Source organism: Bactrocera oleae, chromosome 6 (assembly GCF_042242935.1).
Source record: "Bactrocera oleae isolate idBacOlea1 chromosome 6, idBacOlea1, whole genome shotgun sequence".
NCBI lineage: Eukaryota > Metazoa > Arthropoda > Insecta > Diptera > Tephritidae > Bactrocera > Bactrocera oleae.
The window spans coordinates 15,408,233-15,434,804 of record NC_091540.1 but is presented as its reverse complement, the minus strand read 5'-3'; the positions used below and the strand labels follow the sequence as shown (position 1 = coordinate 15,434,804).

Here is a 26,572-nt window from a genome sequence, read left to right as displayed (position 1 = left end):
ACAGATTTCCGAGTTGAGTATAATTTATTTTGTTCAACTTTATCAAAAACTCGGGTGTTGTGGAGTGAGTGCAGACTACTCATCACTATCAGTTGTAGTAACAGTTTCAAAAGCGATCATTTGTCATCGAAATTTTTCAAGTGGAAGAGCAGTCGGAGTTGTAAAGACACAGCTGTTTTAAACGTAGGACCACAAAGTCTTATCAAAATGTCCGAATATACCATATTACGAGACGTTTTTTCCAATTCTCGCAGATTTTGCAGTCTATAAATGGATCAATTGAACCACTCATACTTGACGATTAATGACGTCACTTTAGCGAATTGAGATAGTGGCTTGCCTTAGAGGTTAACCTTAAACATTATCTAACATCAAATGAAACATTTATTCTGTAAGCTGAAGTCATATTCTCCCACTGTACCACTGAGTGGGGAACTAAATTTTCTAGTGCACTAAATATAATGCACAACGCAGCTTTGAAATTGCGATATTTCGCCGCATTCGTGATGGGAAATATTTTTTTCTCTTTTTGTTTTTGTGAAAAATTCGCATTTTTCACCTCCGCACTTACCGGTATACATGCTTTCTGCTCCCTCTATTTCGAGTATCTTATTTTTTGATGGCATCGCACTTCTATTATTTCCCTTTTTATTCGGAAAATTTCGGCGCTGAAAGCTTTTGCGGCTGCATTTGTCGCGCTGCTTTCTGTGCAAATGTTCATGACTGCAGTCAGGCGGCAAGGCAGCATTTGGTTGTTGCAAGAAAAAGTGTGCGGCTGCATTTAATAGAACTCAGCATGTGAATGCGTGTGTGTGTATGCTTGAAGGTGTAAAAACATTGAAGTGAGCCGATTTTGTGATTGCGCTGCGGCTGCACATTGTCAAGCAGTCTCTTTTTGGTAGCGCCAATGTGTCTGCGTTTAAAGGATATTTACACACGAAGCAACTGATGTGTATTTGCGGTATATTTTTAATTTTCGTGGCAGTTCTCTGACGTAAGTACTTGCATAATGTGGGATTTTATACAGGGTGTTCAAGTGAAGTGTCAGCACATATAATAAAATAGGCAATAAGAATTATCCCGTTATCGAATCTAGTTTTTATTCATATAGCCCAGGACTCAGAACCTTCTGTTGGGAGCCATATATTTAGGTATAATTTTAAGTCGCTCTTTTCGCGTGATAAAATTTACAGCTAACTGAACTTATGCTTAAATGTAGTATCTCTTTATGTTCGTGAAAAACGTTTATTTTTCCTTCCTAAGCGAATTAAACTATAACCGCATTCTTAAGAAGTTCAATTTTAAAACTTGGAAACGTCAAAACACATTGCAAGTTAAAGATATGCTGAATAAATTTAATTTACTTTGGATTTTGGACAGGCATTTATTCACTGTTTGAACTCTAGTGCACGGTGTTGGCTTCTCCACAATCTTTCAATAGATATTCCAATCTTGATCTCAGCATTTGTTTATGCGTGGTCATCCAGAAGGTCGGAGGTATCATGCACAATAGGTTTATCAATAGACCTTACAACGTTCGCAATAGTCTTCATCACAAAAAATTGATCGCAACGGAGTGCAACGTTTTGGTATTTATCATTTTAATTTTTTGAATTCCAAGTTTTTGGAGCTAAACATTTGCTCCAAAAGAAAGCACCAACGACTGTACATAATTTGACTTCACACTTCAGTAGGCTCTTGAACTAGTCAAAGATATGATGGCCAATAACGAAAAAAATTAATAAACCTTCATAGTAATTGTAAACAAATAATGTCCCTTTTTACGTTTATGACGTCACGAATCAAAATATTCTTTTGAAAAATGCTCCCCAAAAATGTATTAGCTTATGAATCTAAAAACTAGATAGGTCGGAGTAGCTCTTGTGGAAGCCTTCTCTTTCAATTACAACCGAAGGTCACAAAATCTATGTCTTTACTAAGAGTGTTTACTGCATTATACTTCTTGTTGGAACGGTGCGTTGTCTAAAAAAAAGTTTCGTCAAGAATAGTTTTTCTTCGAAACCCAAATAGCAGTGCGAAGGCGCATTGGAGTGCTGCCAGTTTTCCTGTGGCCAGGCTACTGCTTCTTATGTCTCTTAGTTTAAAATTATAGGATTTTTGCGTTACTACTTCTTATCTTTCTATTTCTTCCTCATTTCTCACAATTCGCCGTCTTCTGTGGTGCCTTGCTTTGTGGCATTATGCATAGCCGTCGCGCGCATTTTCAAGGCCTGCCAATTTTTGTTTTCGTTTTTTTTTCGCCTCGCAAGCGAAATAACTTTGTTGTCGGCGGTTTTCCCAGCGCAGACCACAAATATGCGCGTGGCGTATGCAAACTTGTTGACAGTTAAAAACAAATACTTACGGTAACTAATACGCGTGTATATGTATAATGCGTGTGTGTTTGTGTGTATGTGCAGCGCTTAGTAGTGTGCACACAAAAATCTCTAAAGCTGCCATAAATTTAAGTTGTCATCGACGCTGACACTCCGCTGAGCTAAGCACATGCATATATTTGGCTTTGCCTTCGTTCTTGTTTACAGTTGTGGCATGCAACAAAAATCAACTATTTTGAAAGCCGCCAGAGAATGGCGCGCATGTGCTCGCAAGGCAGACAAGGTCATCAGCATTTTTACACAGCACAGTTTATTGAAATGAAATTTTAAGACAAAATTCTTGTGCGCAGGAAAAATTCTAAGGAATTCGACCGCTTGGAAAACAGCTTCACACACACTTGTATACAAATATGTGTGAGTATATGCGGCCCTAGTGACATTTTTTCACTTGAAACGCGTGATCTTAAGTACATACATAGATGCATACATATACACATGTATGTTACGTTACAATTTCTTTATGTTAGTGAGTGTGTGGCTTTATTTCCACTTCAATAGCTCTTCTCGCCTTCATCTCCTCTCATTCAGTTTTGGGTATGTCCTTCCCCCACTCTTTGGTTTTGCGGCAAGGCAGTTAACTTTATTGAGCACAAATTTTCTGCTTCACATGTCGGACATTCCGAGCGCCTTGGGACAACATGGCGACGTCTAAGACAAGCACTCAAGTAGCCAGTGTTTACTCAAACTCGTAAATTATTTGTGTTTTTGTTTTTTTCTATGCAATGAAGCCATTGGCTTCCATTGTCTCAGCAGCAAGTTTTCACTGCTTGATTTGAGACAAACATGTAGTACCGTTATACATTTTACATCCTCCCCTCCACTCTCCACTCAATTGCTTAGCAAATCTGTTCAAATGACATTGGCATTTCGTTGGAAAATTCATTTCCGCGCTGCCGGTGGCAATGAAAGTTCAAGAGCTGTTGGATACAACACCAACAATACACAAAGAGGCTGAGTCTTATTCACTATTTGGGGTATTTTTCGGTTTTTCCGTGTATCAGCCACAGATAGATTCTAGATTGATTTCACATATGTATTGGCTCATTTTTTGAAGTATTTAGGAAAATATATGCTTATATAAAATCGGCAACCCCGGTAAAGGTGCTTCCATTTTTTTAAAAGGCATGAATATACACGTTCTTTTTGAAAATAATAATGTAACACAAGTTTACATGGAAAAACACAGATTACAAGAGTTTATTGGTATTCAAAAAATTTTATTTCTCTCCATATTTCTTCCTCTCTCTCCCATTGTCCTTATCTTTCTCTCTCTCTCACTCGCATTCACTGTCACCATATCCCTCTACCGAGTCAGCCTAATTTAACAAATGAAATTATAGATAATTTTTTGATCAGATAGCCAATGTTAATTAGATGTTGCCCAGAAAGTTTGTAAGACCATATGCAGATTCATTGTTTTCAACCTCTAAAGGTTTAGTGTTCTACGTTGGTCCTTTCACAATAAAAATAATAATGATTTTAAAGCTCGAGCAACAAGTTTCCTCAATAGACTGTTCAAAATTAACTATCCTTCTCCCTCTTTCTTGCTCTTTCTCAGACCCAGACACAATACGAAATATTAGACTGCGTTCACATGAGGACTCTTTTGTCGCTCATTATTGGCAAATTCTATTTTGGTGCAGCTCATTGCGTTCACCCGCGCGACACGAGTCGGATAATTTTCTGTATTTTCTTGCATGTCACATTCTCAAATTCTTGTCCGCTTCATATAGGCGATGTACAAAAATATTAGCTAATTTTTATCCTTATTCACCCTTTTCTAAAATATTTCTATTATATAATGCATGTTGTAATAAGATTAACATTTTTCGAACGTAATTGCAACCATGGAAAGAAATTACAAATTAAAAGGAATGCCGAATTGCCCAGCAGCGACGTGTTACGAACAAGAAAAAAAGCATGCCCATCGAGCACGAGCGGCATATTCCATTCGTCTTTCCTCGTCATCACTTGCAAAACCACTTTGTGTGACATAAGAGTCCTCGTGTGAGCCCAGTCTTACTTGACGTTTTTTCACTTTCTTTTTTTCCATGGATGTCTTAAAGAATATAAGAGTAAGGGACTTGCATTTAAACACATGTCTTAAAAACTCAATACTTAAACTAGCGAGAGCAAGACACAACTTTTAAGCTGTCAAGAGAATAATTTATGTGCATGAATCTTTTTCATTTCTCACTATTTCTACACATGTGTTTTTACAAGGAAATCTCAAAATACAGTTAAACTTAATAGAACTTTCCATATTCAAATGATATAGTATTAAATCTCTTCCAGCTCTCCTCCTGATTCTTAAATATAGGCACGACTTTTGGGATGAACTTTAGCAGCTCTTTAAAAAGAGATATGTAGGTTTGACTATTTCGTTTGAATGAACTTGTACGCTATGGTGATGCTTGCTATCAACTCGGAACCTAAACGTGATCAAAAAGTGCCGAGATCCGACCAAACCGTCGGAGTTAAAACAGATTTTTCCGGAAAGAAAATATTTTTTTCGCAGCTTCTGTCTTGAATTATTCTCTATTATTAAAATAACTAAGAATATGAAAAATTTAAACGCAGACTGACTAACCAATAAAGAGTTTTACAAAAGCTTTAGTAATGGGAACTGGTCTTACGACGAGTTTCGTATAAAAAAGTAATTTTTTTTGTTTGATCTAATCATTTTCTACTCCTTAAACTTGAATTCCCACCAAAAAAATTAACTCAAACAAACGAAAATCGCTCACCCTCCCATTTTGAAAGCATACTTTACGGCGCTATTGCCCGAAATCAATAAATATGATTTATTGCGTGTACGTAACCACTTCGCTTGTCCTCTCACTTCAAGGACAAAAACTAAAATATACAACAACAGTATACGTCCCCACTTAAACTCAAGCATAAAACTATAAACTATTTGTGGTGTTATTGTTGTTGGCCTTTTTGATGTTTTTGCTGCTTTATTGTCGATGACTGGAATTTCTTAGCACAAAATTCATTTTTCGAAAGCGCCAACTGACGACCTTGAGCATGAAAGCAACTTATGAAGTGGTATCAGAACAACAAAAACAATAGCAATAACATAAAATAAAAATAGCACTGTGTAGAAGCTTAAAATGTTCTCTGTAGTTACATTGCTCTACTACACTTGAATTGCCATTAAGTTGCCACTACTCACAGTTATGTTAGAATGCAAAAACAATAAACAAAAACAGTTGGTATTCTACGGAAGGTAATATTTAAGGTGCTGCGGTGGCCTTCGAAAGTTTTTGCCTGATAAGTTGTTACAATTTCGTAAGAATGCTACGATCTGCTTACACAGTGTCGGCAGGCAAATAATTTTTCGAGCATAATAATCTATTTTTAACAGCTTCCGAACTTTTGCCAAAAACCTTGATGTGTCGGTACTAGAATGCAGGAACTTGCTTTTATACCGAAGGTGGAAAATTCCTTTGTATTTGTGGGATTATGATTACGCAATGAATAATTCAGTAGGTTTTAAGTCAATGAAAGAAAACAAAATTTGCCAGAACTTGAGCATAATAAAAAAGTGTAAAAATTGGCGGAGCTTCTACTTGTATATAAGCAAAATCGCGTTCTCTACACCAGAGGGAGTTTTTACAGATTCTCTAAACTTAATGCAGAATGTATTCACTCACGCACAAATGCTTGCTGCTTCATCTACTGTGAGACAATTGATATTCTTACGTAGAAATTCTGCTGAAACATAAAAAGAACATTATGCACCGAATTTGGTTGAAATCGGTTAAGCAGATCTCAAGATATGGGTTTTCACCTAAAAGTGGGCTGTGCCACGCCCACTGTCTAATTTTGAACGCGGTTCCTATAAAGTCATCTCATACCATCCCAGAGATAAAATTTAATGACTCTGGCGTGTTTAGTGCTTGATTTATCGCGCTTTTAGTAGTTTTTAACAGTACCGTTATATGGGGAGTGGGCGGAGTTGCCACCCGATTTCAACTATTTTCACACCGTCAATAGAAGTGCTAAAAATATTTGCTTCCAGTGAATTTTGTTATTATAGCATTAGCGGTTTAGGAGATATGCACATTAAACCTATTAGAGGCGGGACCACGCCCACTTTTTTAAAAAAAATTTTAACTGCAGATGCCCCTCCCTAATGTGATCCTGTGTACCAAATAACAGTCTTGTATCTTATTGCGGAGCTTAGTTATGGCAAGTTATTTGTTTTTGATTAATGGCGTTTTGTGGGCGTGGCAGTGGTCCGATTACGCCCATCTGCAATACCAACCGTCTCACGGTACCATGAAACATGTCTACCAAGTTTCATAAAGATATCTCAATTTTTACTCAAGTTAGAGCTTGCACGGACGGACGGACAGACGGACGGACGGACAGACAGTCACCCGGATTTCAACTCGTCTCTTCATCCTGATCATTTATATATATATAACCCTATATCTAACTCGATTAGTTTTAGGTGATACAAACAACCGTTAGGTGAACAAAACTATTATACTCTGTAGCAACAGGTTGCGAGAGTATAAAAATATGGATCAACTTCCAATAGAACCAAAATCAACTGAGTGATAACGTTTTTCATACGCCGTATACTCAAGTTATGAATAAATCAAATCGAGATTTAGTAAAATATCTTAAAGTATTGCAAAAAGTGATTTGGGATTTTGTGGCGCTGATTATCAGATATAAATTATAAGTGAGCATCTATATATCTTATATACCTTAGAAGTTCAAGAATCTGGCGATAACAAATTTAGCGACGGAGAATGAAAATTTCTCATGTTGACCTGTTGTGTGTGTTGTACCATAGAGGGTGATCTAAGAGCAATTTCTCAGAAAATATGATATAGAAATTGCGATCTTCTATTTCTAGCACCGATTTAGAAAACTCAGTGTGCTGTAGTGTCTATCGTTGGCTTTCAAACATAAAATCTTAATTCCGATGACCGTCACACGAAGAGTATTTCTAGAAATTCTGCGAAATTTTCTGTTGCGTCGCGATTAGTTGTTTATGATACCTTGGTGAATATATGGGCTTGAAATTTTCAATGTCGAGTAAAAATTCCTACACACTAAAACTAAAATGATGCTCAATCGCTCGACGAAATCCAGTTTGGTAAGCTAATTATAGAATAACCTATTCTTCTGAATGTCTTCATGAGCTCGAATTGGTAAATACGGTCGACTTCATTAAAGACTTTTTATATTTTGTTTAATATTACGCTGTTATTTTGATCTAATTTCAAGAAACTATCCAGTAGTTGACCTTGAGGTCGAAAATATACCCTTATTGGGTGCCGACAAAGTTTGAAATTAGGATACCGTAAAAACTTCTTCTGAAATCTATCCCTCAGGCAAGATTAAAGCTGTCAGAAGACTAAAGATGTATGATTAAAATTTTTGCTGCTTTTGTTGTCGATTCGGAATTATATGCTCGCTCCAAGGGGTTAATAGGCTGTTTCTGAGATTAAAATTAAAAGAAAACAGACATCAATGAATTACTGAAGACCTATGGTCCAAGTCAATGCATCTTATTTCCATAAGCTACCATTAGATGACCTTGATGACGATAGACTTATCTTTGTTTCAATTAAGAAACAAAAATAAAAACTTAAAGACATCATTACAGAGTCTGCTTCGCTCTTCTCACTAAGAAATTATTTATTAAACATTGCGACATTTAGTTTAAATGCTAATATACATATTTATATTTTATTACGCTACAAATTCCCATTAAATATTAATATTTTATACGCGCAATAATATCTAGCCCGCACTGCTACACACTTTACGACTCTCACGCCACTAGAATCTAGACTCTTCATATGATCCATGCGACCAGTATTAGAGCTCCGACTACATCACTCTAACGCTCACTAAGCGCAAATACCAGTCTGTGTTGAAATTATAAGAAAACTGGCGGCAGACAGCTATCGCTATAATGTTAATACTAAAGCCAAGAAGCATTGAAGACATTTAAATTTTCAGCAATTCCATAGCGGCATTAAACTGATTGCTCTGTGTCACTTTTATGACACACAGGGACCAACAAGTCCATTGAAAGAGTGACAACAGGGGTACGCAAGCTGATATATTGGCAAGTGAAGCAAAATAAAGTAAAGTTGGTTGACTAAAACTTGACTTATTTTCACCCTATGGGCAATACTTAAAACTTTTTTATGTTTTTCTTCAATCTTCCATTCATTTTTTCCGGCTTTTTTACGATATTAAGTAAAAGCATTGCAATAAAGCAATAAAAGTAAAACGAAGCATAAACCACAGTAAATATTTGAGCAGCTCTAAATGGTGAGCGCTCACTAGGTACGGGCTCCCATGCGAGCGCAAGTCGTAAAGTGGATGGGTTATGTGTGTGTGGAGAGGGTAAGAAAATGAGTTAGCTGTACTGCCAAGCATTTGAGCCACCATAACCACAATGAAGAGTGCAGCTGGCTATGAAAAAAAAAAGACAATCATCCTGTGAAGCTACAGGAGGCCACGTGCGGGGAGTTACTAAAAGTTCTTTGCGGCTGCTTGATGATTCAAATGATCAGAATTGTCGGAATGCTGTTTTCATTTAAATACTCGTTTTTTTTTGTTGGATTTTTTTGATATATGGAAACGTTTGCCGTCAAGTGCGCGTATACTGTTAGTAAGCATATAAAAGCACTTACATGCGCACACACTTGCAATCATTTGTATTTAGCTACATTAAACGCGCATTTTTGGCAGCGCTTGTGTTAATTTGCCTCGCGGCACTTTACTGCCAACTAACTTTTGGCCATATTGCCTGGCCATGCCAGTTGAGTGGTTTATGGATAGCGCCATTGACAGTGGAGCTGGAGTTGGAGTTGGCTAACATGCATACTACTAGTCATCAGCAGTAGCAGCTGTAATTGTTATTGTTGTTTTTTGTGGCTGATCTGTTAGTGGCACTCAATTGCCGGTTGTTGTGTCTGCTGACTGCATATTGCACATATATGTGTGTGTATGTGTGCACTTTATTAGTCATGTAGCCACACAGTTTTTAGTATCATCAACTGGTCTTGGTGGCTGCAGTTCATTATTTTTTATTTGCTTTGCAGTGAAAATAAAAAAATTTCGCGCACTTCTCTATGCAATTAACACTTCACTAAAGTTCAGTAATATTGTGAATACAGCTATTTTTAACAAGCTTTTGACACAGCAGTTTATATTTAAAGAAATAAAAAATATTTAAAAATATTTTATTTGAATGCGATCTAAAAATAACAACCACTGGTCAAAGCATCCAAGAGTATGTCCAACACTAAGCCTCTCGCTTTATGCCCTTAAAATACACTCTACTTACTAGAGTTTAGCCCAGCATTGCTATATTTGCTGCTAAACTAACCAAACTCTGTAGCTAAACCCAACATAAACTTTCTGCTCGACTTCCGTGCAGCCTAAATTTTAGTGAAAATTTATAATACGATAGGTCCTATTATTCGGAAAAACCGATCTTGAGCATTCCACTAACTACTCTTCACGCTATGAGCTCATCCGTTTCAACACGTTGCTTGCTTTGTTATAATTGATCGTCTAATTGTGTTTAGGACCATTTCTTCCTTTAGTCAGTGTGCTTTTGGGCGCTCTAGCTAACAAAGTCACGGACATTTTTCTGCAGGCGTCTGAAATGTTTTTCGGCTACTTTCTTAAAATATTTCATTAACAACAAAGAATATTACACAAAATAATTAAAAATATTTTTCTTGAATAAGAAAATGATAAACTTCCTGAACGAAAGCAGATAATCTTAGAGAACCGGAAATCGTCTTAAATGGTTTTCCAAGGGATCCGGATTAAGCACTTTTTAACAAAACTGAACTTCCTTCAAACCAATATCTGTCTATTACTTTGGATCCCGTACGTTTTTGGAATTTGTCTACCTTGGTGCAAATAGAGTAATCACAAGGCTAAAGTTTTATAGTTTTATCATCATCAGATTGCTTAAATTTTTGCTATAAATATTGCTCTCTTGGTTTGTCTTCCATCAACATTTCTAGCCAAAGTTCTTTTGTAATTAAGCTCTACTGAAATGTGCCGCGACATTAATTGTAGTTGCTCTTCTTCAGGTTCAAAGCTTAAGTTGAAGATCCTGAATGGTCTAACAGAGTCGATAAATTGTATAGTGTTATAACTGCGCTTCATATAATATTCATTATTTCACTTATTGGTACTTCAGTGATCATATCGTTGTATATCCAACTGGATTACAGAGTAAATCAGCTCAGTGAATCGCAGTACTTCGAATATAATGTAAATGGTAATATAAATTGTGATAAGTTTTCAATTTCATCTTTATATTATCCTAAAAATAAGTGATTGTCCTTTTCGAGAGCGCTCTCTTCATATATTGGCTGAATGAGCTGCAATGTAGGAATGTTATGTTATACTTATGTATGTATTAGGGTTCCCCGAATAATATCTATGACACCTTTTTAAATTCCGTGTGCTATAATATTAGATATTATTTAAGTTCTTTGTACTCTTATTTCCATTAGCTGTTAAATTGTCACACAGTTATCACTTTGACTGCCATTTTGCTTACTCATTTACTGCTTGAACTATTTTAGTTTGAAAAACTGCCAAAAACTTTGTTGTACAGTCGGCGGAATACAAGAGTGTCCGTCAGCTGCTTTCCCACCTCTTCATCGCTTTTTGTTTTCAGAAGAGTTGACTTCTTTTTTTTTGGTTTCATTGGCATTTTCGGCTTAGCGTTTTTGTTTGCTGCCTTTTGGCATCCAAATGAAATTGCAAAATAAATGATTGTTTCTGATTTTATGCATTTCTCCAACTTTTGCAGTTTAGTCAAACAGCTAAAAATTGCTTTATCTGCTACAAGTGCAGGCTTAAATATCAGCAGCAGCTTCTATATATATACATACAGTGGTATACAACTCTCTGTGCTTGCCCGTTATTCATGCGATAAACTAGAGTTTGGTGTGAAGTTCACTTTTGCGCATCGCTCTCTTCGCACCGCCAAGTTTTAACACATTTGGGCGCGGCACAAACTAAAGTTGTTTGAGTTGCAATTTTGCGAAAATTAAATGAAACTTGTAATGAGAAAAATTTGGGGTTGAACTGAGCTGTGGATAATGAAATGAATTCAAATTTATTTTGCAATTCCATTTGGCGAGGCTGAGAGCGATTGGAGAACGCTTGGTGAATTCAAGTATGAATTAAGAATTCAAAATTTTTTTGTGTGAATTGTGATTTGCCAAAGTGTATTGCGAAATTTTGCTCAATCTGTGGAGTTTTTCCTTCATAACAGATCATATTTATTGCCGAAAAGGCGTCCCTGACTTTCCCCTTCAAACGAGCACTGTTAGTAAACTAAAGCAAGGCTTAATAAGATAAGTTTAGTACTTCATCACATCACAAAATAGTAATGTCTAGAAAAATGCATTCAAAAATTAATTATTTTTACAATTTTAGAACCGGGTTCTAAGGCCTTCTATTTGTAAAATATCTAACTTCTTAGTACTAACATAAATACCGAATATCAAGTAGTAGGCACAATGGTAACAAGATACTGAATATCTTATCAAATAAAACTATTGTTGGTACCGATACCAATTACCAAATACTAATCGTCAAAGATTAGTTGTCGTCAACTATGATATAATGATTATTGAATATAAAGAACCGGCTATAGAACAATATCTTACTTCTATTATCGAAAAACGGATCTTTGGTACTGCAGACCGCACAACAAATATCTAATAATATTTAAGTGATACGAAGCTTCGATAACCAAATATCATGTAACTATCATATTCATTCTATTCCTCACATACTACACTTTTCGCTCCCTCTTCCCCTTCTTATCTTCACCTTGACCTTTGCTATCAAAATATATAAATACTTGAATCGCAAGAGATAGCATTTATTGAAAAAATTTGCATTTAAATTGTTTTGTAATGTTGCTCAATTTAATATCCTAAGGGGCTTCGAGCCAACAGAAATTATTTTGACAAATAAACAAATAATACGAATATAATAAGTAATAAAAAAGGAATATGCGCCCAAAGCAAAACACATTTTAAAAAGGTTATTTGATGGTTAGATTTTGCTGTTTTATTTACCTAAGGGCTAAAAGAAACTGAAAATACGCCTAGATGTAGGCATTGAAATTCTTACGCTTCCGTGTAAGGAGTGTTCGGGCATTTTAATGGTTTTGGAGACAATTTGTGTTTGGCATATAATGAGTTATGTGCAAAAAATATTATATAAATTTATAAGCGAAGAAAATGGGCGGAAACTGATATTAAATAGGGTGGTAAGGAGCCTGAGAAATGTAAGTAAAATTGTGGAAGAGTTGAAATAAATTGAAGTAATAACAAGAAGAAAATGAAATTCGCAATTTGTTTAAATTAATAGCTGTAAAAATGTTGTTGAAGAATTTCGCTGCAATAACAACAACTTGGGGCAAAGCTGGCAACAACAAATTTGAGAAATTGCAATGTGGCAGCAAGCAACATGTGTAGCAAACGCCTGTCATGCTTTTCATCACACGGACATTAAGCATACATACACTACAGCATACTAACACATACATAAATTTTTGTACATTTTTGTAATACAAACATTACGGAGCTTGTAATGCCAGCATTCGCGCAACTCTGCAGCACACCAACAATTCCTGTCCAAACTTAGCCAAAGCATTATTTGAAATGAGTAAAGAAAATGGTGAAAAGCAACAGCGTGCTGCAAACATACAACATACATATATGCATATATGAATTCACGAAAATACACAAGGTGGCAACGCCAAGATTTTTGTTGCATCAACAGCCAGTTAGACAAATGTTGAACTTGAATAGCAAATTGTTTTGGCTGTAGCATTTGCTGGCATTCTCAACGCCTTCTTCTACATAACAGCAACAACAACATCTATGTATCTACAACGACGACATACATGTGCTTACAACAACAACACCTATGTACTAGCAACAACAAGCAGAGCTCTAACTCTAATCCAACTCTAAAGTCTCGAAAATGGATTGCTTCGCTGCAAAAAGACAGATAAATTTCGTCAGTTGTAACATTACACTTTTTTGCTGTTGTTGTAAAGCGCATTACAACTATTATTTTTAGTGTTTCGTTAGCAACTGTTGGTGCTTTTTTTTGCAACGAAAGCGCTAAAATTATTGCTAGCAATCTATTATTGCGCTTAGATGGAATTGGCAGATAAATAAAATACTCAGCAATGAAATGTCCTCGGGCGGGGAGGTGTGGAGGTTCGTAAAATGGGTTGAAGTTTTGCAATAGTAAAGTAATCACTTGCAATTTTGTTGCGTACCAAGGAGTTTAGAGTATTTGACAAAATGAAAAATGATAGAAGCATACTGTTGCAAATACATATAGATATTAAAAATCGGTTATAAAGAATCGTGTGTTCTTTTTTAACCTTAAAAAAGCCTTGTTACCGTCATCGAGGTATCGCATGAATTTCTTCACAGATCAAACAAAAATTTATAAATGGTATAACTTTCCATATAAGAACTTAATTCCGATCCTTCAGTTTATATGGCAGTTATATGCTTTGAGCGGCCGTCTCAGCAGCTTCTTGGGGAGAAAAGAACGTGTGCAAACTTCAGATCGATAGCGTAAAAACTAGGTCGCGTATATATAGACATACACGTCCTTTCTCCCCAAGAGCCTGCTAACTCGTTGGAACTGACTATAACGGACTACTATAGAATACAGCTGTCATACGCTGAAGGATGAAAATCCAGTTCTTGTCTGGAAAATAGAAAAGAAATTTATTTGTGAAGAGTATTCTAGCTTTGGTGCATTCGAATTTAACGTTTGTCTTGTTCTAATAGCAAATAGTGCCTTCGGCTCAAATTTTTAAAGTCCTGTCGGTATTTTGATATTCTTTTGGTCTAAGACTCCACCTGTAATCATCAATTTTCCTTAATTTATTTAATGGTTTAATAGACCTTTTTAGGCTTTATGGTAGATATGAGCTAAGTTTAAACTGAAACCTATAAAAACTATTCAAAAATAACAAAAAAATCTACTTGTTATTGTTTCAAAGTTAACATTTTAGAACTCTAATGCAGTTGTAACTTTAATCTGTATTTATAGTTATTTACATATAAGTGTGAGAATATTACTAAACATTTTTAATTAAAAAGAATTTTTAAGCTTATATTGATATATTTCATAAATACTGTTATAATGTAAAACGTTACAGATTAATTTTAAAGCAACAACTATTACAATTTTTACAACAATTAAAAATAAATCTATTTTCTATGTATCGAGATATTGTACTATACATAATGCTGTTGTTACTTCAAATTACTGAGGTGTGGGGCGTATGAGTAACCTGCCGGCATACAGTGGAAATGATTTTCATGCATTGTTGATTATTTATGTTTAAGTGTGTGCTTAAGTACATTTGTGTGATTGGTTTTTCATTATTTAGGAAAGCGTGATCAATCAACACTAATGTGCAAAATAATTATTAGAAATAGGGTTATGTATATATAAATGATCAGGATGAAAAGACGAGTTGAAATCCGGGTGACTGTCTGTCCGTGCGTCCGTCTGTGCAAACTGTAACATGAGTAAAAATTGAGATATCTGAATGAAACTTGGTACACATGTTTCTTGATACCGTGAGACGGTTGGTATTGTAGATGGCCGTAACCCGACTAATGCCACGCCCACAAAACGCCATTAATCAAAAACAAATAAATTGCCATAACTAAGCTCCGCAATAAGATACTAGACTGTTATTTTAGGGAGGGCCATCTGCAGTTTAAAATTTTGTTTTTAAAGTGGGCGTGGTCCTGCTCCTAATAGGATAAAGGTGCATATATATATGTTATAGTAACAAAATTCACTGAGGGAAAATAGTTTTAGCATCTCTCGACAGTGTGAAAATGGGTGAAATCAGGTGGCTACCCCGCCCACTCCTCATATAACGGTACTGTTAGAAACTACTAAAAGCACGAGAGATTAAATTTTATCTCTGCGATGTTATGATGACTTAATCAGAACCGCGCTCACACTTAAGTAGTGGGCGTGACACCGCCCACTTTTAGGTGAAAACCCATGTCTTGGGATTTCCTTAACCGATTTCCGGAGAGAACTGGAAAAGTAACTGTTATTCGAAATCTTTTATACATTTTTCGACATATGTTGTTGTACGTAATTGATTTAATATCTTTGCTGCTAGAACCTGAACTTACAAAACTTTAATTTTGGCTTGGAAAACTAAATGTACCTACACAGTTACAGGTAGATATTGTCATATAAAAATTTATATACACATGTGTATGCATATAGGTATAAGGCTATATGCATACTTTTGTGTACAGATAGGTTCATCTACACAAATCTGAATGTCATCAACGCACATATACAGATTTTTCCGAAGGCCCTACATTTTGATGACTCCACTAAGTGGCATACTAACTTGATTTAGAATGCTTGTATTTAAAAATGCTCATCATGCGCTTGCCTAGCTGCATTCACGGTACCATTTTCTTAGCTATATTTTGTTTACATATGTATGTACATACACACATATGTACATAAGGTATATGCATAACGCCAACAAAGCGACAAATCACTGCGTTCACTTCCCGCTTACATGTTTATAACGGCATTTGCTTGTGCGTCGTTTATATTTACATTTGTGTCGCCTCATCGTCAACATGCTACACCAGCCAAGAGCTCCTACAACAAGCGTTCGGTTATCCTTTACTTACGCTCTCTGCCATTTTTACGCCACACTTACATACACACATACACGCAGGCTACTATAAATACACAAATACATATATACAACCTCTCGAAATTCCCTGCCGTCACTTTAGCGCGTGTTGAGCGTTTTGTTTGAACGTTTGCTCCCACAGCAGCTTTTTAGCAATTTAAATTTGTTGTTGTTTGTTATCTAGACACATCTTCATTCATACAAATTTTACATAATAAATAACATCACAACAACGCACGCACACATACACATTGGTAAACAAACATAGGTTAGAATATTGTCTGGAAAAGTTGCTTTCATATTTGCCCTTTTTACAGCTATTTCTTTTTTACACGCTTCCTCCACACACAGCCATACACACTTGACAAGCAAGCGTGCGCAACAACAATTCATGCTTGTAAAGCGCCTGCAAATAAAATGTTGCTTGCTGAGGAGGCAAAAAGTGCAAACAAACAGCCGTAGACAGGCCAAGCCGAGCAAAGTGTTGTCACAGCACCACCAACAGCAACAATGCAAGGTTCTGTATGCACAGCAAGTGGGCGGTTGCTTGAATATTAACACAAAGCGTCGGTTGGTTGTGCGGGGAAATGCCGAAAGTGAAATGGAATTTTTAAAACTTTGAGTTCAACGAAATCAGTTTGAAAATTTTTTTCGACTAATTCGCATATTTGCCAAAAATGGTAATGCCAGGAAAAATTCTGAAAAAAAACGTTCGGCACCACCGAAGCTATAATAAATTTCACAGTGGCATCTTGATTTTGATCGCTCAGTTGAAACAGCAGCTATATATTGCGGAGATTGTAGCGTTGCTTTAGATAATAATCCATGCCAAATTTCGTGAAGTTAGCTTGTCAAATAATAAAAGTTTTCTATACAAGAACTTGAGATGGATGGGTCAGTTTGTATGGCAGGCATATGCTATAGTATTTCGATATCGGCAGTTCCAAAAAATGAGCAGCTTTTTGTTGCAAAAATTACGTGTGCAAAATTTCAGGCAGATATCTCAAAAACTGGGGGACAAGTTCGGGTATATACAGACGGAGTTGGCTAAACTCAGCCTTTAACGGTGATCATTTAAAAATCAGTTTAAAAATAAAATTTATAATAAATTTTTTAAAAAACTATTGGAAGGTTGCCACCTATTTGAAGTTTATAAAATTACAAAAATTGAAAAATAGTAGAGAGAGACGATTTGAGAAAGATTATGGACAAAAAAATTCTGGTTGGAGTTGCCACATATTAAAAATTTCAATAAAATTGACAAAAAGATGAAATATTGCAATAAAAGCTTTAAACTAAACATATATGTACATATGTATACAGTACATACATTTAGTAAATATTTCTGCCCAAGGTTCAACAGTATGGCCGCCACATGTTGAAAATTTTATTTCAGAGGTGCATAAGTTAAAGAAATGCAGCATTTAATCATACGACTGAAGAGGTTTAAAATACAGCTGAATAAAAATTGTTTTTTGAAGAAACTATACAGTCGGTTAAACGATTTTTAGTAAATATGGAAGTGTTCAAGTTAAAAGATTCATACAAATATGGAATACTACAACAACGACACCAAACTGGAGTAATTCTTCAAAGATTACAGTTGAAATTATTTTTTCAGTGGGTTTGCAACTCTATCAAATATATTTTCGAAAGAAAAATCAAATGCTGGAAATTTTTATGTCAGCATATTTATTAAATAGGGAAATGCTTCAATAAATGTGTAAAACGTAAGATGTTTGAATATATTTTTTAATGAGAGCTGCCAGTCTGTCGAAGATGTTTTTGTACAGAAAAGCAAGCGAAAAGAAAGTTTTAAGTCAGAACATTCGTAGGATAAGAAATTACGAGAGGTACAGATATAAAAGTGCAGTAGCTTAAAATAGCTTGGTAGAAGAAATTTTTCGGTAGGGTTGCCGTCTTCTTTTTATACTCTCGCAACCTGTTGCTACAGAGTATAATAGTTTTGTTCACCTAACGGTTGTTTGTATCACCTAAAATTAATCGAGTTAGATATAGGGTTATATATATATAAATGATCAGGATGAAGAGACGAGTGGAAATCCGGGTGACTGTCTGTCCGTCCGTCCGTCTGTCCGTCCGTCCGTCTGTCCGTCCGTCCGTCTGTCCGTCCGTCCGTCTGTCCGTCCGTCCGTCTGTCCGTCCGTCCGTCTGTCCGTCCGTCCGTCTGTCCGTCCGTCCGTCCGTGCAAGCTCTAACTTGAGTAAAAATTGAGATATCTTTATGAAACTTGGTAGACATGTTTCATGGTACCGTGAGACGGTTGGTATTGCAGATGGGCGTAATCGGACCACTGCCACGCCCACAAAACGCCATTAATCAAAAACAAATAACTTGCCATAACTAAGCTCCGCAATAAGATACAAGACTGTTATTTGGTACACAGGATCACATTAGGGAGGGGCATCTGCAGTTAAAATTTTTTTTTAAAAAGTGGGCGTGGTCCCGCCTCTAATAGGTTTAATGTGCATATCTCCTAAACCGCTAATGCTATAATAACAAAATTCACTGGAAGCAAATGTTTTTAGCACTTCTATTGACGGTGTGAAAATAGTTGAAATCGGGTGGCAACTCCGCCCACTCCCCATATAACGGTACTGTTAAAAACTACTAAAAGCGCGATAAATCAAGCACTAAACACGCCAGAGACATTAAATTTTATCTCTGAGATGGTATAAGATGACTTTATAGGAACCGCGTTCAAAATTAGACAGTGGGCGTGGCACAGCTCACTTTTAGGTGAAAACCCATATCTTGAGATCTGCTCAACCGATTTCAACCAAATTCGATGCATAACGTTCTTTTCATGTTTCTATGTCATAGTGCGAAAATGGGCGAAATCGGACTACAACCACGCTTACTTCCCATGTAACACCATTTTCAATTCCATCTGATTCTTTCACTTTCCACTATGCAAATCAGGTAACAATAATTATATCGGGGTAAAACTTTGCGTGAATAATGCAATTGAAGTATGCCACCTTGCGGCCAAAAATTGTCTAAATCGAACCAAAACTGTTCAAACCCCTAAGTACTAAATATGTGGACCCCAGTGCCTATAGTTGACCTTCTACCGAAAATATCAGTCAATCCACAAAGAAATCTCAAACGAGTATACCATTTGACCTTGCGAGAGTATAAAATGTTCGGTTACATCCGAACTTAGCCCTTCCTTACTTGTTATATATTTATTAACATTCTCTGTATATAGTGTATTGATAAGTGATAATATTATGATTTGAATTTCTGAATGCGTACATTCAAATGCGCATGTTCAGATAAATGTACATCTCTCAATTATATATAAAAGTTTTCTGCTGCTGTCGAGAATCAACTAACATAAGAGCGAGCTAGCTTGCGCTCGGCGGGGGGCGGTCGTAGGCGAAGCAACCTGTTGCTACAGAGTATAATAGTTTTGTTCACCTAACGGTTGTTTGTATCACCTAAAACTAATCGAGTTAGATATAGGGTTATATATATATAAATGATCAGGATGAAGAGACGAGTTGAAATCCGGGTGACTGTCTGTCCGTCCGTCCGTCCGTGCAAGCTCTAACTTGAGTAAAAATTGAGATATCTTTATGAAACTTGGTAGACATGTTTCTTGGTACCGTGAGACGGTTGGTATTGCAGATGGGCGTAATCGGACCACTGCCACGCCCACAAAACGCCATTAATCAAAAACAAATAACTTGCCATAACTAAGCTCCGCAATAAGATACAAGACTGTTATTTGGTACACAGCATCACATTAGGAAGGGGCATCTGCAGTTAAAACTTTTTTTTTAAAGTGGGCGTGGTCCCGCCTCTAATAGGTTTAATGGGCATATCTCCTAAACCGCTAATGCTATAATAACAAAATTCACTGGAAGCAAATATTTTTAGCACTTCTATTGACGGTGTGAAAATAGTTGAAATCGGGTGGCAACTCCGCCCACTCCCCATATAACGGTACTGTTAAAAACTACTAAAAGCGCGATAAATCAAGCACTAAACACGCTAGAGACATTAAATTTTATCTCTTAATGGTATAAATTAGCTTTATAGGAACCGCGTTCAAAATTAGTCAGTGGGCGTGGCACAGCCCACTTTTAGGTGAATACCCATATCTTGAGATCTGCTCAACCGATTTCAACCAAATTCGGTGCATAACGTTCTTTTCATGTTTCTATGTCATAGTGCGAAAATGGGCGAAATCGGACTACAACCACGCTTACTTCCCATGTAACACCATTTTCAATTCCATCTGATTCTTTCACTTTCCACTATGCAAATCAGGTAACAATAATTATATCGGGGTAAAACTTTGCGTGAATAATGCAATTGAAGTATGCCACCTTGCGGCCAAAAATTGTCTAAATCGAACCAAAACTGTTCAAACCCCTAAGTACTAAATATATGGACCCCATTGCCTATAGTTGACCTTCTACCGAAAATATCAGTCAATCCACAAATAAATCTCAAACGAGTATACCATTTGACTTTGCGAGAGTATAAAATGTTCGGTTACATCCGAACTTAGCCCTTCCTTACTTGTTAAATTTTTAATTAAAAAATAATAATGAAATCAAACTTGGCAGGTTTAATAAATTTCTTAGTTGGATTTATTTTTCAGAAGAGTTGCCACGTTTTTGAAAAACAAAATTTAAAAAAAGTGTTAAAACAAATGTTTAGTACAGTATTTGATATTAAATTAAGAATATTTGAGACATTCTAATTGGATGTATTTTTATGTATGTAGATGTTTTAAATGAATTTCTTCTTGAATATTAACCGCTCTCTTTTTGAACATGTGATGTAGTCCACCTTATAATAATTCAAAAGTTCATCACTAATGATGATTTCATAGGTTTAAGCACTATTTCAAAAGTAAAATTTTTGCGCTATAGTGGTAATATTTGGATTATACATAGCTTATCAATTAAGTGATATATAAAAATATTCTCAGTTGCATGAGTTTTTTTGTTTTTTTACATTTTCTATCGAAATTCGCTTAAGATTGTTAAAATTTTTTTTGAAAAATATTTGGACCACGGTGGAATTGTATGGAAAATTCATATCTACCATATATTTATCAATCAATTGACAACTCTACCGTCAGTTTACTGCATTCTCAATTTTGAGAAAGAGTAACGCATTTTCGTTCTTCTCCAAGTTTCCAGTCACTGTCTATCCCATTTTGATGAATAAATCATATTATATCACACATACATATGCATATATAAGCCAGCACTCATATGAACTCATTAAGGTCTTGGGGCCGAGTAAAATTATATTTCCCACTTCCTAACATGCAAATTTGCTCTGTTATCTATTGGCGGTGTGTCTGTCATTATTTGTTTCCTTTTTTAATATGCTGCGCCCTTATTTTATCGTTCACTTGTTGTGACAGACGCCCATCCGAGATGCCTACACGGGTATGAGTATGAGTGAAAGTGGTAAAAGTGGTGATAAAAATGGTATTATTTTGCCAAGTAATTTTCAAGCAAAACGCCGCAATCGCTCATACCTGCGCATACACACATACATACATACTTGTATGTATATATGCGCCGTTAGACTGCCTTTAGCACACCCTTTAATAGGCGTCACAAAATGCCGCAGTAAAAAGCCACACATCATTCGACTTGTTGGTTATGGTGTGCCATAAAAACAGTTTGCTGCTATCACGGCAATTGGCTCAGAGGGAAGGAGTGGAGAGCGAGTAAAGCAGAGCAGACAATGGAATTGAACGCATGAACGAATGCACGAAAGCAGCGAGCTGCCAAGAAGAATTTCAGCAGTAAGCGCTGAGCAGATAGGCAGTTGACTGACTGCTTGGCATGTCGAAAGAAAACCAACAGGAAAAGCGGTGGGTTGGCTGTGAGAAATAGAGGAGGTAAGGTCGCCGTCATTTTAAAATGTAAACTGATATGAGGAAAATTTCTTCCTTCCGGTAAACGGTCCCATAAATTTACATGATGGGCATGTCTCACACGTTTTACATAAATATATTTATGTGCGTGTGTGTGTTTGTGTACGTATCCTTTACACAACTTTTTATGCGGCAAAATTTTAACCTACAAATGGCTGCCAAATGCTCGATGTATGCACGTCCAACAAGTTGGTTATGGCAAAAGTATGATAATGACGGTTTTATTTTTTGCGGTTAGGCCGCAGGGCATGGTCGCAAACACACACACATGACTGGAGAAAAAATGTTTCTTTTGTTAAGAAAACTCTCTCGGTCCTTTTTTGCATATCGCTCCATTATGCAGGCAAACAACGCTCCTGGGTGTTTCTCTCGTATTTACATAATAAAAAGAAAAGTTAAAAGATATTCGCATAAAGGCATGCAAAAATGATTGAGCTGGGAGAGCATTACATGGCAGCTGCATACACAGTAACTACAACGACCTTTCAGAAAACTTACTATCGACGCATATGTGCGCTAGGTAGCACCGAAATGGTTTAAGGCGAAGCGTAGGCTGCCACACGCAAGCCAAGTGCGGAAGGATGCCATCAGTTTAAAATATCCATTTACGCACATACTTACGCATAAAAGATTAATATTTGCACAGCGCTTAAGGGTCGCTTGCTTGGTTGTCACTAAAGGCCTCAGCGACCGACCGGAAGAGCGTGGCACTGTTGTACAATTTTAGCATGACCTTTGACCTTTTTTGGATCTCTTTAGATCTTTCTTTAAGCAATAGTCTGATGTGAAGCACGAACAACAAGCGTGTGGGCTAAACGAAAGGAAAACAAAAGAAAGTGCAACAAACTTCAATTAAAAATACGCCGACGTCGTTTTGTAAGTTCATTTCTCCCTCGTTTGTGGCCGGATATTGCAACGAGCTGGTATGTTCTTACAAGAGAATATTTTTAGATAACAAATGCTTTAATTTTTCATTAATCATTATAGTGTGACTTATACAAAGTTTATGACGAAGTCAAAGCTTTAAATATAAGTTCATATAAAAGAGTTAGCAGCTGTGCTTAATTACAATATGTAACAATATTGTTAAAAAAGTCAAAAGGAGGAGAAATTACATATATAAGCAATAACACAGTTATTGAGTTGAATTCGTGCAAACGAGTAAGCGGATACCTCTTTAAAGTGGTATTGCCGTTACCTACAAAGCTACAAAGTTTTGCTTTGCTTATTTTAGTTCAGTTTTACTATTGTAAATGGTTCAAATGACAAATGAAAATAAAAATTAATTTTTTTCTTGCATTTATAAAACTTATGACTTAAATCAGCAAAGGATTACAGCATCATTTTTTAAAGCGAAAAAAAAGAATTTTAGCACTAAGAAAAAAGCATAACACTATTGCGCAATGCGCATGCGTTAGAAGACATGTTGGCTCAGGAGTGCACCACAAGTGCTGCCCGTTTATTTGAGCATCTGGTATATAGCTTGTTCGATTTGTTACTCTCGAATCGAAGACAGCTATACATGCTTTAATTATTATTCTTCGTATCCGGCCTTACTCAAATGATTGCAAACGGCTTTTTGTGCAATGTTTAGGTCCTGGACAATCGTAATCGATGTTTGAACTCGGCGATTTCCATTATTTGAATGATTTTTTCGATAATTGGTCTTCCAGAGCGTGGTGCATCTTTGACATCAAAATTACCGGAACGAAATCGACGAAACCAAAATTGCATATGATTGGCTGTTACAGTATCAGGACCATAAACCGGCTTGCGTTTTCGCTCTTATCGAAGAAAAACTTTAAAATATAGCTATTTTCTCTTTGTTAGTGTCCATCTTTGACGCGCGCTTAAACAAAACTGAATAAACCAATCACAAAACCATTATAAAAGCTTTTTTAGTACAAAATGTTATCTTTCTAATGCCATGCAGCCGAACCCCAACGGACTTATACAACGCGAGATACAATTAGAAATCTGCAAAATATAATACCGATATAAAATTAAAACTTTCTAAAAAAGGTATTATTGAAATCATCATTGCCAACTGATTTGTAAAATTATAGAATAATATCCATACGAAAGTCTTCAAAGCCCTACGTTTATACATATGTATTCCGAAACCTGTTTGCAAGGCATTTAGTTAAAAAAAAATTCGAATATGACTAACATAGTTTCATAGTTGGTGAATTTGCTATTTCCAAACATTTAATTTGTACTAAAGTATTGTTTACCGAAAATTTTACTATATACCAAAAAGCTTCTCTACATTTATAAATAAAATATTCTCAAAATTAGTCTTAAAAACCGTAGACAACAAAAAATTGTGTATTAAAGATGACTAAAAAGGTATACCACTAACCGTCTTCTCTTCGTCTTCTCATTGCAGTTGTAAACAAGGCTTACTCTTCGAATGAAGTTTCAAAATAAACAAAATACATGTCGAAGCACTTGACATAGCCCAGAAACAACGCACAACAACAGAACGTATGTTCAAAACAACAGAATTCTCGCTATAAAAACATAACCACGAGGTCAACTAACTAATAACGGTAACAAACTATATAAAGCTAAAAGAACAAATTCGAAAATGGCAACGACGCATTCACAAAACCGGCGAAGTACCGTAACAGCTCCTTACCAACAGCGAGTGTACATGAAAAGTAGATCTCTTGCGCACACAACACACTGCACACTTCTGAGCTGTCTCTGCGTGCTCACGCTACTAGTGGCGTCGACGAATGCATTGGCGAATTGCCCAAGCAGTTGTCAGTGCGACGATGACACTTTGGTGGTGAAGTGCGGCGAAGGCACGCTAGATGTGCTGCCCATCACACTGAATCCTTTCATACAGCGCTTGGTCATACAAACTAATAACATCAAGACCATCGACTCATCGCTGCAATTTTATGCGGAGCTTTTGTTCCTGGACCTCTCCTACAATGACTTGGTCACACTGCCGATGCGTACATTTCAGTTCCAACGCAAGCTGCAAGAGCTGCATTTGAATCATAATAAAATCGGCCAAATTAGTAATATGACCTTTGTGGGCTTGGCCGCATTGACGGTGCTCAATTTGCGTGGCAATCTGCTGGCCGAGCTCGAACAAGGCACCTTTGCGAAAATGTCAAAACTGGCGGAATTGAATTTGGGCCAAAATCGTATCAATCGCATTGATCCGCATGCATTTGATGGTTTGGTGAATCTACGTACACTCTATCTGGATGACAATACATTGACTACAGTGCCGGCGCCTAGCATATTCCAAGCCATGCCCAATTTAGCTGAGCTTTATTTGGGCACTAACTCATTTACGTCCATACAAGCGCAAGCTTTTATTGATCTCAAAGGATTGACACGCTTGGATTTACGCGGAGCTGGCTTACACAATATCTCCGCCGAAGCATTGAAGGGCTTAGAAGGATTGCGGTACTTAGATCTAGCCGATAACCGGTTACCGGTGGTACCGACAACTGCGCTAAGTCACTTGGAAAGACTAGAGGAACTACTGTTGGGGCAGAATGATTTCGAGGTGATTGGCAATGGCGCTTTTGGTGGACTAACGCAGTTACGAAAGCTGGAAATTACAGGCGCACAGCGCTTGCGTAGTGTGCAAAATGGCGCTTTTAGCGCCAACACCAATCTGGAACATTTGAATCTTTCATCCAACAAAATGTTGCAGGAAGTGCAGGAGAACGCTCTGGGAGGACTGCCACACCTGCATCATGTCATACTTAAAGAAAATGATCTGCATACGCTTGCCGAGGGACTCGTACCATGGACCGATCTACAAACACTCGATCTCTCTGACAATCCGATAGTTTGCGATTGTCAAGTGTTGTGGCTGCGAAATTTGCTTGTCTCTAAGAACTCCACCACTGACAAGCTCATCGACGTGATGTGCGTTTATCCCGAGCCTATGCGTAAAGAGCCACTGGCGCAGCTTTCCCCAGCTATGCTCGGCTGCTCGCATAGTGACACAAAACAACAGGCGATGATCATAGTGGTTGTTGTTGTTACAACAGCTACCATAACCGGCTTGTTGTTGCTGATTTATGGCTGTCGCCGACGCATACGGGAGACGCTCAAAGGCGGTTGGGGCAATTCAGCGTTGGGTCGCAAAGAGCGCGAGTACCAGAAGACTTGCTCGGACGAAGAGTACATGACGCGGCAGCAACACCCTTGCAGCCTCAGCATACAACCAACAATGCAATTCACCAACAGTGTCGGTTACAATATGCAACAGACGCAACCGTATATGGGCTCCCGGCCCATACCAGTCACCGAACTATAGCTAGAAGCACCACCCCCACCTCCACATCGAGGTTGGGGTACCTCGACGGCGACGGTGAATGCCAATAATGCAACAACAACAACAACGACTGCCACAAACACCCTACAACAATTGCAAGTACCGAATGGTGTACATGCTAATGGCACACTGCCCGCCGAATTGCAGTCGCCTTTCGTACAACTCAGCCAGATACA

The 26,572-nt window shown here is 37.0% G+C and overlaps 1 protein-coding gene across 12 annotated transcripts in view; it reads left to right on the top strand.

Moving 5' to 3' along the window:
* LOC106621805 (leucine-rich repeat neuronal protein 2) overlaps positions 1-26,378 on the top strand; it is a 164,672-nt gene extending 138,294 nt beyond the window's left edge. For all 12 annotated transcript variants that reach the window (XM_036360582.2, XM_036360578.2, XM_036360581.2 and 9 more), the window contains one exon: positions 24,474-26,378. In XM_036360582.2, coding sequence (XP_036216475.1) covers positions 24,675-26,378 — 1,704 coding nt within the window. In that variant the 5' untranslated portion in view covers positions 24,474-24,674. The remainder of the gene's footprint in view (positions 1-24,473) is intronic.
* The last annotated feature ends 194 nt before the right edge of the window (positions 26,379-26,572 follow it).